At 38.3% G+C, this 12,001-nt stretch overlaps 1 protein-coding gene across 4 annotated transcripts in view; it reads left to right on the plus strand.

Annotated features, from left to right (window-relative positions):
• Window positions 1-12,001, plus strand: part of MPPED1 (metallophosphoesterase domain containing 1) — a 60,143-nt gene that overhangs the window by 20,229 nt on the left and 27,913 nt on the right. For all 4 annotated transcript variants that reach the window (XM_063154266.1, XM_063154265.1, XM_063154263.1 and 1 more), the window contains exon 4: window positions 10,655-10,880. In XM_063154266.1, the coding sequence (XP_063010336.1) occupies window positions 10,655-10,880 (226 nt within the window). The remainder of the gene's footprint in view (window positions 1-10,654; window positions 10,881-12,001) is intronic.

Here is a 12,001-nt window from a genome sequence, read left to right on the forward strand (position 1 = left end):
TTTGTTCAGTTTCTTGGCAATTTAAAATAAAGATTTAACTTAAATTTTTAATAAAGTTTTTGTTTGGTTGTTTATCAACCAGTTTATCAACTCTTGAATATACTGAGTGCTCACAAAATCTGCAGTAAATGGCAGAATGGTTAAAAGCATCCCCATTGAGAAGGAATTTCAGAAGGTTTTGCTGATTGTCCATTTTTTTGTGAAGGCGTTAGTCTCCAACAGCTTTGATTTTTCTAGATGGCTGCTTCCAGTACCTTCCATAATTTTGCAGCTAATCCAACCTTCTCCTTTTTCCTTAATATTTTACTGATTTCTTGAGAAGGTAACTGACAGACTCTGGCACCAACTTTTCCTCCAGTGACATTCTTCTTTGCTGCTGCCAGATTTCCCTGTTTATTCCTTCATGTACAGGGCTCGCTTTCCCACTTCTTGGTCTAATCTGTGTCTCCTGCTGTCCTTAGATTACAACTTTGTTTTTACCTTGCAATAAACACCAGGTTTGGTACAGCTTCCCTTGATCTCAGCTTCCCCTCAAGCACGAGATAAAACCCTCCTCCTGCTTTTGCTCCAAGTCTCTATGTGCATCACTGATTCCCACCTTTCAGTTTTCAGTTCTGCCATACCCTCTTGGGTCTGTGCCGCTCTGATCTCTCTGTTGCATCTTTCCAGATGAACTCACCCTTCTGCAAGTTCAGATTTTATCTTTGCACTTTACACAAAACTCCTGTGCCTGTCTGATGGAAAATTTATTTTACATTACCATCATTAACTTCCATGGGCCTTATGGTTCTATCAAGCACATGCTCAAGTGTTGTGCTAATAGAGGCACATTGGCTGGATGAGTCATCCCCTAAAATCTGTTCTCTTTTTCTGACTGTCCCTGGTTCCCAGGAAGGCCGCTACCAGCTCAGCAACGGCGCTTACGATCCCAGAATTGTCCCTGCCTGGGGCTGGTACCCAGGTGCACTGTTTTGGCAGCCCTTTAGTCACCAAGTTTTATACTTCTGACCACTAAAGCCCTCTAGTTCATTTCAGTTTGTTCTTTCTGGTGATTAATTGCTTTCTGTCATGTGTGTTTTTCTCTAAGCCCTTTCTCAGGGAGAGAGTTGAGGTTTCACTAGGGCTGGCTTGGTGTCTAATTCTGTGGAAGAGATAAAATGTTGGTGATCACTGTCTGGGCTTATTTTCCCAGCCTTCTCTGGTAGGCAGTCCAGCCTTACTTTTAATTTAATATATAGATTGTTCTTCTCTGAGTTTTTTAATTGCATTTTGGGTCTGTGCAAAGTTTGAGCACAGACACAGTTTTGCAGCAGAGTTCCAGAATAAGCACAGTTCATCCCTGTGCTGTCATAACAGGGATGTTGAGATGAACTGTGCTTATTCTGAACCTGTCACCTACTAGTTTCATTTGGTATTTCCTAATACTGGAAGAGGCAAGTGAAAAATTCATCATTCTTTATTCTGCTTAAAAATTTTTAGGCTCTTTCCATATCTGCCCCTAAGATATTTTTCAGGCTGAAGATTGTTCAGAAGTCCTTAAATGCCTTTGATCATCTGTGTCACTCTTTGTACCTCTTTGTTCCACATCCTTATAAAAAGAGTGAGACCAGAACTGCACATGTTCTGAGAACACTACAGATTTATTCCCTGCACAATGAAATTTCCTAGTTCTCTTTTCCTTTTTGGTCTTGTGGATTATTCTGTTTTTAACAGAACAATGAGATGGCATTTTTCAGGGTAACTTAGGAAATTAAGGGAATGAATAGTCAGTTTACAAAGCATACAAACAGTGCCAACCTGCTCATTGCCCTCCCTTCTCTTTTTTCTGAATAGACCCTTCTCCTGTTACCATATTTCAACTTTTTCCTTTTTTTATCTAGTTTGTTCTCTTACTGTATTTTTCTTCCAATTTTAAAAATTCAGTTTTGGAGAACCAGAATAAGATGAAGTACAAGGTATGTTTTATGGTAGGAATGAACAGGAGGCCAAGAACCCAGGGAAACTTTCTGATGATTTATAAGAATTCATGGTATGACTTTGAATGTGTGCTAATTTTCCAGCATGTTCAGGAGATTTTAATGATAACATTTCAAACAGACAAAAATAATCTGCAGCTTTTTCATTATTTTGGGTTTTGTTATTTATTCCCTTCCTTACCTGCATGTCAATCAAACATGTTGTAGGACAAATACAAAGACATATGTCCTGCCTTAGTACACTCATCAAATACTGACTCCAAAACCATCTCTATTTTTTATCTCCTATATTGTTGGCACTGAAAATTGCCTGCTTGGGTCAGTTGTTCATGTAATTCCCTTTGCTCAAGCCTGTAATATAATTTCCAAATTGTGTATGCTCCAGGACCCGCTGTCACTTTGAGCTTGTGGGTTACTTTCCTGGAAATTTAACTAAATAGCTGATCTGTGGTATAAGCTGCAACACATACTTCCATCTTTTCTCTGAGAATTATCTTCTGTGCATGGATTGGGAAAATTACTTAAACTAACACATTGTGTAATACATATTGTTTCAGTGTGTTTGCTTGAGATTTTCCAATTTCTAAGACAGACTTTCTATTTAAGATTCAAGTTCAAGGTAAATTGGAAATAAAAAAAGAGAAAGTGACTTACAGTTGTAATGGAAAACAATAATTAGCTCTTCAGAGTATTTTCCTGAAAATATTATTACATGTTGTACACACACAAACACAGACAAAAAAAAAGGATTACATTATTTGACATGCATTTCAGAAGTTGACCTAGGAAAACTCAGCACAAAGGATAACATTTTTTTTCAGATTAAAAAATAATTTAGAGTGAAGATATCTACCAATTGTAATAATTAGCATTACTAGAACATTATCTGTTTCTAGAATTAAATTGTATTTGATCTAAACTTGTAGTATTAGATTCTGTAGACAGAATCAGAGATTTGTTAATAAATATCATCTCTACTTTTTAAAGGTTTTGAAAAAAGATCTTCAGAAAAACTTGTGGTCACTAGGCTTAGCTTTACTTTTGCTTTACTACTCAGCTTTGCAAAATGATAGTAATTATTTTTCTTCCTCTCTTAACAGGTATATTTTTAAGTTCAGCAATACTCACATTTAAACCAGATTAAAACCATGTTGAAGATGAAAAAATCAGCTTCAGAGCAGCAAAAGGAATTAGAATTTATATATTGTAGTCATGCCATTTTGACCATCGATAATTGCACTATTTTTATGTTAATGTAGAAACCCCTTGAAAGAAGTATTTAAGCATTAATTATCTATTTACAAAATAATGGCTTTGGAAATGCAGTGAAAAACATTGAGCTGTGCAGGGATTCAGAACAGATGTCAGTTTTAAAAGACTGGGCATACTGAAAACAAATGTTGGTTTTTACTGCTGTTCTTAAATGTATGGTGGCTGGATGCATTTATACATCCAAGGCTCAGACACGGAAAATTGCACTGCAGTGCACTCTCCCAGTATTTCTCCAGTTCTGGGGAGTTAGGATGTCCTAGGATCTTCAGAATATTAAACTGGCTTCTGTGAGGAATATTTAAGTTGCATCCCTGTATTGGGAAGATGATCCAAAGGAACTTTTTTCCACATAGACTTCCTGTGCCAGTGTTGAGAAGCTGTAGAGGTGATAGGTGCTAAAGCATTGTTCCTTCATTTCCAACTTCCAAACCCATGAGCTTCTGGGGGATGTCTTGAACTTTGTACTAATATTGAGCTTGCCTCCTTCCACTCATGCATTGAAAAGTACCCAAACTCCAGGATTCTGAGTCTGAGGTTTCATAAACACCGAGATCCCTGACCCTTCAAATGAGCAAGTGAATAAAAATACCTAGTCTTATCCCAGACTAGCAGACAAGGGTAGCTTTAGGAAGGCAGTGTGGCCCAGAAGTGAACAACCACAGAACTGGAAAGATCTGGGATGTGAGTCTGTGAACTGTCATTGCCTCTGGCAGAGAGATTTGAAAGAGCCTGAGGAAGACAGGCAACCAAATTCTAGTTAGTCATCTTCAGATTTGACAGCCTCTTTATTTTTCCCCCTTGCGAAATTGTGAAAATGATGCTTGATCCACCTACTACATGAATGTGTTGGAGGATTAATTATTCTCAGCACAGCACTTTGAACACCTATTGTGCAGCACTGTACACAAACATTAAACATGGTTATTAGTGCTGTGCACCTCGTACGCTGACATGACACACGGCTCTTTGTAGTCTTCCCTTCCAGAAGGTGACAAGTGGGAGATGCTGAAAGCACCTCCGTGGGATCTGAAGTTCTGAATAGGAATCTGTATCAGCGTGCACAGAGATCCATGTAGGAAGTGTAAAACGTTTTTTAATTGTTACTTTTTAACTCAGTTTTCCCAGCTCCTTCCTTTTCAAGGTCCCCAGATAAAAGTTGTAACCAAAACTAGAATATTTCAGGGGGTAGAAAAGATGTGGTAGGAATTATATCTCCTCAGAAAAAATTTAAGATTATAACTATCCCAGGAAGCAAAAATCCCCCAAACAGAGTTATGAAAATGGACTGTGACTTACATAGTCAGTGATTTTCAAGCCATCAAGTGCCATAAGCTGAGGGGACACATCAAAGGAAGGTTCAGTCCAGGCAGACATTGCAGTTGTGCAATTTTTTAGACATCTCTTACAGACCACAGGTGAACAGAAGGTGCAGATCCATGTAACCTTTTGTCTTGATTCAGTGCAGCTACTCTAATGGCCTAGTTATGCATTGGGCTGGTTCTGCATAATTGCAGGGTAATTAAATAAACCAGGCTAAAAGGAAGCCACTTTTCCTTTAGAAGTAATTTTGACCAATTATATGTGTGTGGGTGGGTATAAAGCACAGTATATCAAAGAGCCTAAGTTGGATTATAATCAGGTGTTTTTTTAGTTTGATTTGCCTTCATCTATTTTTAAGGAATCCTGTTTTATCAACGTGAGCAGTGTTTTATGTGTTTGCTGTTTTAGTGTTTGGTATAATTACTGGCTTTTTCAATGCTAGAATGGATAGAGCTGGAAGGTTACAGATGACTTCAGAGGGAGTGTTCATTTACAGTATTATTCCAGATTACACACCATACAAAAAGTATGTTAATGTGAATTTCCCAGACATCAGCACCAGTGTTTAAACACAGAACTGTCAAAAAGATGCTAAAAAGCAATCTGAGACAGTTATGCAGTCTTTCCACTGTATCACTCATTGCTGTATTCTAAAAGGTTGAAATGAGAGGGAAGAAGCACTAAGTGGGCACTTACATGATTGTCACTTCTTTTAATGAATACTAAAAATTTTGCTCAGTACAAAATACCGGGAAAGAAGCAAAACACATCTGCCTGTCCAGGTTTGCATTTAGCCCGGCAAAGTTGGGAGCTGATAACCACTGTGAGCTTCAGAGGAGGTGCAAAGTTGATCAAGATCCCCCACTTGGTACAAGAGGAGCCTGGATTATGGACACCATGAGTTTGCTCTTGGATTATTTGCAGTGTTGATCTGGTTTACTTGGTTGATAATAGAACAAGATGAACCCTTAATAACAGACTTCCACTTTGAACACTCAGCTGCAGAGAAATAGCAAACAGGCAGTGTTGCTCAGCAGGCTGCATTATGCAGCCTGTAGTCCAAGTAATGGTTCCCCAGCACTTCAAGTTATTTTGTAAAAATTATGTTCACCATAAAAAGAACCTACTGGAGTTTGGAAGTAAAAAATTGCTGCAATAATTCTGTAATTGGTGCATAAACATGCAAAAATTAGATGTTCGGTTGATTTTCTTAATTAGTAATCTGCAGTAATGAAAGGAATAAACAAAGATGTTCCTAGCTGAAGAAATATATATGTTCCTATACATATTATATTACCAGAACTGCTGTCATATTCTTATCCTGAACAAATGAAGGCTAAGAAACTTTCTGAGGAAGCTTTGCTGTAAACTGACAAAAACTCCATGGATGAAGTGAAAAAGTCTGTAAGATGATAACACATCTGGCTATATATAAGTTAAATATGATAACCTGAGCTTGTTGACAGTAAACTAATCCCAAATTATAAGAAATTATATTGATGGAGGAAATTTAGGGCCGATTTTTTTGTGTAAGGAGTTGTTCTGGGAGCAGAGCCACTGCTGCCTGACTTCTTGGATCTTGTCTTATAGATCTGCTGTGGGTTCCAAGTTGCCTCATTCCTTTGAAACCTCTCCTTCAGATTGGGAATTATTTATCTTAGACACTTTCAGGAAATTCAAGGGAACATAATTACCTTTGAGGTCTTTATATAGTAAATGGCTTTTCAATCTGCTGGGCAGTTTCAGATAGGCAGAAGTCTAAAGCATTGTACCTTCAGCAAGTTCCATATTTTCCCTAAGAAAAAAGATATCTTTTTCTAATACTGCTAAATTAAGGGCAAGATAATGTGTCTCCAGCATTTTATTGCATATAAGGGGAGATTACAAAATGGAAAGGGGAAAATAAGACAGGAGAGATAAAGGGTCATGTAGCCAAGAAGAAGGAAAAGGATGGGAGAAATCTCTTATCCCACATTAAGACAGAGGCTGACAGAGGTGGATGGTGGCTTGGAGCCCCATTCCAAATTGGCAGAAGGCAAAAGTTGAATGTGGCCTGAAAGAGAAAGCTCCGAAGCCCAGGGCTGAATCTGAGCCAGTGTGTTTCTGATAGGATTTTGATTTGTAAATGTTTCATTCCAAATCCAAATAGGATGAAGTGGATATAGGTTGATTATGGAGGAAAATAATTTTAGTTTCTTGCAACTTAAACATTATGAGAGTTAAAAACCCCAACACTTATTTTAGGGAAAAATAAAAGAAATTTTGCCTAGAAATGAAATTTTTATTCACCCCAAAATATTTTAAATGGACATTTTGCTTAATTTTTTTTTTCCTTGGTAATGTCAGAAAGACTGTGTGAATTTCCAAATATAACCCATTCCATCCAAGTGGCATTTTAATACAGAAAAAATATTTAGGTAAAATTTTTCCAACCGATTCTAGTTGCAGTTTATGGCCAGATTAGAGGCATATTTTAGCAGAATCTTCTCAGGTGCCAAGAACAGAAGGATCCCTGGACTTTGGACAAAAACACTTGCCTTGTTTTGGCTGGTCAAGATAAGAGATCAGACAAAAAATGTAACTTCCCCCAAATTCATAACTTTTCTTCTTTTTTTAATTTGTTTGAAATTACATCTTTGACTCCCATAGCATATGTTCTTGCATGTGTTTCTTGGCACTCCTGAAGGGCAGATCTGTTTCTTACATGCTTCCTGCCTTATTTTTTTCTGGGGAATTAATTTTGTCCTGGATATGTGGGCAGGATTCCTGTGACAGCCATAATTTTTCTTTAATATCATTGTATACACAGAGCTTCTGTATTAATACTGAGTTTGCTACCTGCCCACCAGCAAAGCCATATGCTAGAATCAAATGTTAATTGCTTATCAGTTGGGGATTTAGTCCTACTCGTCTGCTAGATGGATAGTATGAGAAACTTACACCAGAGTTAATGGAACATACTCTCTAGTCTTGTCAAATTGCCCCTCTGCCATAGACTTGTTCCATTACAATCAAAACACAAAATTAGGTTTGGATTTGTTTTAGCATTGCAGGTTCTTTAAAATTCTGGTTTGTTTTTCAGTGTGGCTTGACAGGAGTCTAGAAAAAGGGAAGGGACCTTTGGAGGATATTGAGTTTAACCTTTTCCTCAAAGCAGGCATGGTTAGAGATCAGAACCTTGGCCTGGTGAACTCTGAGTGCCTTTGAGGGAGGAGATTTCCCAGCTGCTCAGGGCACCTACTTCACTTTTTTACCATCCTCATGGTAAAATTCTTTCCTTGTAGCATGTTCTCACTTGTGCCTGTTGCTGTTTGCCATGCATCTCTAAGAAGGACTTGCTCTTGCGTTTACCCAGGCTCAGGTGGTTGCAGACCAGCAGCAGGGTCTACCCTGCACCTTCTCTGGGTCTGAACAGCCTCAGATCTCAGTCTCTCCTCTCATCCCAACCACCTTAGCTGCTCTCTGATGGGCTTGTCTCAGTTTCTCAGGGACTTTTGTGTCACCGAAGAGCCCAGATAGGACCCCACACTCCAAAGGAGGTCTCACAAGTGCCACATGGTGGAGAAAGATCACTTCCATTGTTCAGCTGGTTTCTGAAAACTCAGCGTGGTAATTAACACAGCCAGGGTGTTACGGCCACAAAGACTCCCTGCAGAGTCTTTTTGAGTGCAGTTACTCCATCCTGGGTGCAGCTGTGGGAACAACTGATGAACATGGAAGCATTTCAATTATCTACGATCAAGAGCTGTTGGGATAAAAAATGGAAAGTGTTTGTTCTAGGGCTGTGCATAGGAACACAGCCATACAACAGCTCTAAGATTATGTGCCCTTGGGGATGGCCTGCTCCTAGCCAAGGAAGCCAGGGCTACAAGTTGTGCAGAAATCTGTTCCTTACACATAACTTCACAGCAGCAGTGCCTAGGCAGGAACAAGATTTCAAAGATTTATACCTAAGTCTGACTTTGTAATTCAAGAGCCCTCGGAGTATAAAGCAAAGCGCATTCTAAAGTATTCCAAGGAGCAAAGTTTGAACAAAACATTGCTAAATCTATGAATAAGCAGCAGAAAGTACCCTGTTAGTAAAAAAATTAAGATTTGAAAAGTAAAAAGTAGTTAAGGAGACAAAGAAAAGAAAATAATTTTACCAAAGCCTGGTGTGGAATGAAAGAATAAAACAAACAACTGAGATGCATACTCATCAAAAACACAGTTGTTAATTGAAAAGCTGACAGACCTGTAACTACAGCAGTGCCTCTGGCCGCCACTATAATAAATGTAACTGTACATTTAGAGTAATTTGCTAATTTGCCTAAGTAACAACCACAGACAGCAACATGACATAAATACATTAGTGGAAGCAACAACTATAACCAGCTCATACAGGTTCTTGGCTGCTAGATGGATGGATCAGATGAGCTGGAAAAGATTTACCGAACAGAACAGAAATGGAGCTGGTAACCACATTGTGGGATACAGGATTTCTTTATTCCTTTAAGGCCTGAAGATGCCCCATGTTGCAGCATGTAAATAACATTTTTAACTTGTGTGTGTGTGTACACACCTAGAAAGCTTGTACAGGTGGAGTACACATCTGCTAAATGCCAAGTGTTTCAGAAACTAAACAGAGAAGCCTTTCAGGTAAATCATTGAATCTTGAACCTTTAACATGTAATTATAAATATCTGAAAAGAGTTTTTGGTAAATATTCTAAAGACATATATGTATTTGGTCCATAGGAAAGACTGGAACCTGTACCATCAGCTTTCCTAATACAGGTGTTCCAAGTGTCTGAAACTTGTATTTCAGAATTACCCACGTCTTCATCTGGCAAAGTTCAGCCCTGTGTCACCTCCCTTAGGCTAGCACTGTTGCGTCTTCTGCTTCCATAGCTCTGAATCACACTGTTGCATTTTATTCTGAAGTCCTACTCATGCCAACTTTTGCCATTGCATATTAACTGGTTTTTTGTGTTCTCTAAATAGCCTGCCTCCAGGTTAAGCTTGGCCATCACTAAGGATTTTTATGTTATCAGCAATGCATTTCTAAAATTAAAATCCCAAAAAATTGCTGTTACGCAAGGCGAGTTTAATTTTCAGTAAGATATTTCTTTCTGGTCCCAATCTCCTCTTCTGACCGTCTTGATCCTGATGCAAATTAACAGTGCAGAAACAAAGCTAATGAATGCAGCTTTGCACAGTTTCTCTCTTTGTTTCTTCCAGATGTGCTTAGGAGGTTTGTGCTGAGCTGTTTGAGACAGGCAATGCCAGCTCTCAGGGGCAGAATCCAGTGAATAACCAAATGCAGAGTCAGGTGAAAAGTTTCTGTTTCAGTGCTGCTCTCAGGAAGAGCCCACGTGTGTGGGCATATATATTCTTGCCTTCATCAGGAGGTTGTTCTAAGGTTTTTCACTAAATACGGGTTGTAAAATATTCTTGAACATGAGTCACTTTAAATTATAGTCTGCAGAGCTAAGGAAGTCACTGAGAAAATGGAGCAGGAAAAAAGCCATGGGATAGAGGCAAAGAGTGAGATTTCACTGTGGGATGTGGATTTTTGACAGCCAAACTGAGTCCATGCCTTGCTTGAAGGCTTGATATTAATGTCAGGGCACAGACCCCTCTGGCTGACCCAAGTTCTGAGTGTCAGTACAGGCTGACAAAGACCTCAGCTCTGGGAGAAGAGAGCTGACATGATTTTATGAAGCATTACGGCTGATCTTCTTTGAACCCTAATTTCTGTCAAAGAGTTATCATCACTGTCACAGTAAATGATACTTGCAGCACAAATGGCAATTAACTAGAAGTAAATAGTAGAGCAGAAGTCTGCAGACTGGTTTTTAAGGTTGATGAGTTGAAAGTAATTTCAACACATTAATGCTAAGCATGCTAAATCATAGTGTGCCATGAAAAAGACAGTAATGTCATTTACCTGAAATCAGCAGGAATTACAATAACATGTAGTAGGGGTAGGCTTGATTGTTTCAAATATGTGAGCGTATTTCAGGAACCGATAACACTTTGTCTATCTGTTTGCTTTTATCAGATTTTTCATAAAACAAGTAATTTGTTTGTTTTTCACTGTTTTAGGTAGCCTGCCCTATGAGTACAAGATTGTGATAGCAGGAAATCATGAATTGACCTTTGACCAGGAATTCATGGCTGACTTAATCAAGCAGGACTTTTACTATTTCCCCTCTGTTTCTAAGCTGAAGCCAGAGAGCTATGAAAATGTACAGTCTCTTCTAACAAACTGCATCTATCTTCAAGACTCTGAAGTGACGGTGAGGGGATTCAGAATATATGGCTCCCCTTGGTAAGCAGGTTTTTAAGCATACATAAAAAAAATATTGTTGATTGCTATCACATCAGCCATTTTGTCTGCATCAGCTGTATTTGAATTGCTGTGTTAGGAAGAAAAGTAACACTCACTTTGATAAAGTTTTTATATTTTCTTGTAATGAATCATTTCTGTGACAAAATAATGTACTGTACTGTGAGTATGGTTAACCAAATAATGATGGGAAAAAAGATGGTGTGCTCTTCAAACTCTCAGCCAGGAACAGTTGTTTAAAGTCCATGCAGGGGGCTTCTGTGTCATAAAATATGTTTTCTATCCTTGGTGAATTTATTTAATTACAGGTTAATATTATCGCAAGGGTACATTCTTTTGACAATTTCTATCCTACAGAAAGTATTGGAGGTTCATTAGTGTGTACAGTAGTCACTTAATTCAGCAAGCTTATTTCAGCAACTCTGAAGGTCTTTTATTGCATATCCCTCAGAATCTTACTTTCTTTTATAAAGTAATAGCTTTCCTCAAGGTCTAGCTGAGCTTCTAAAGTCAACAACTCAGTGGCAGCTTAATATTTCATGGATTTTGCTCTACTGCATAGTGATCACTTAGAACCCTTGACAGTATTGAAGGCAGATGGACTTTGGTTCCTGACTTCCTTGTATGTGCTGCTTCTGTGTCACTTACTAATGTCCCATTCCTGTTTATTATTTCTGCTGATGGGCGATCAAATTGGATCTTTTGTGAGCATTTGGTACATGTTTAAAATAAGTAAAAATGTATTTTAAAAGGCAGGGTTTTAAGGGAATATATTATTCTTCCTTTTAACATCACATCAGGCTGAAATGTAGCAAACAAGTTGTCAAACCTGATGCATATACCCTGATGTGAATTTTCAGTGTGAATAAACTGTGAAATCTCTTGGATTTTTTTTCTTTTTTAGTGAAAATTGTCTTTTTCCCATTTGGTTACTTGAGATGGGTGTTAATTTTGTCTGAGCTTATTATTCTACATTTGTCTAGATTAGTTTCTCTCTTAAATGCACCCTTCTCTTTCTCCCTTTCAGACTTCCAGATCTTTCTGGTTTTTTTAAACCTACCAACCTGCTTTTTTATAGTTCATCTTCCTCTTGTGTGTACAAT

The sequence above is a fragment of the Melospiza melodia genome, chromosome 4, assembly GCF_035770615.1.
Source record: "Melospiza melodia melodia isolate bMelMel2 chromosome 4, bMelMel2.pri, whole genome shotgun sequence".
Classification (NCBI taxonomy): domain Eukaryota; kingdom Metazoa; phylum Chordata; class Aves; order Passeriformes; family Passerellidae; genus Melospiza; species Melospiza melodia.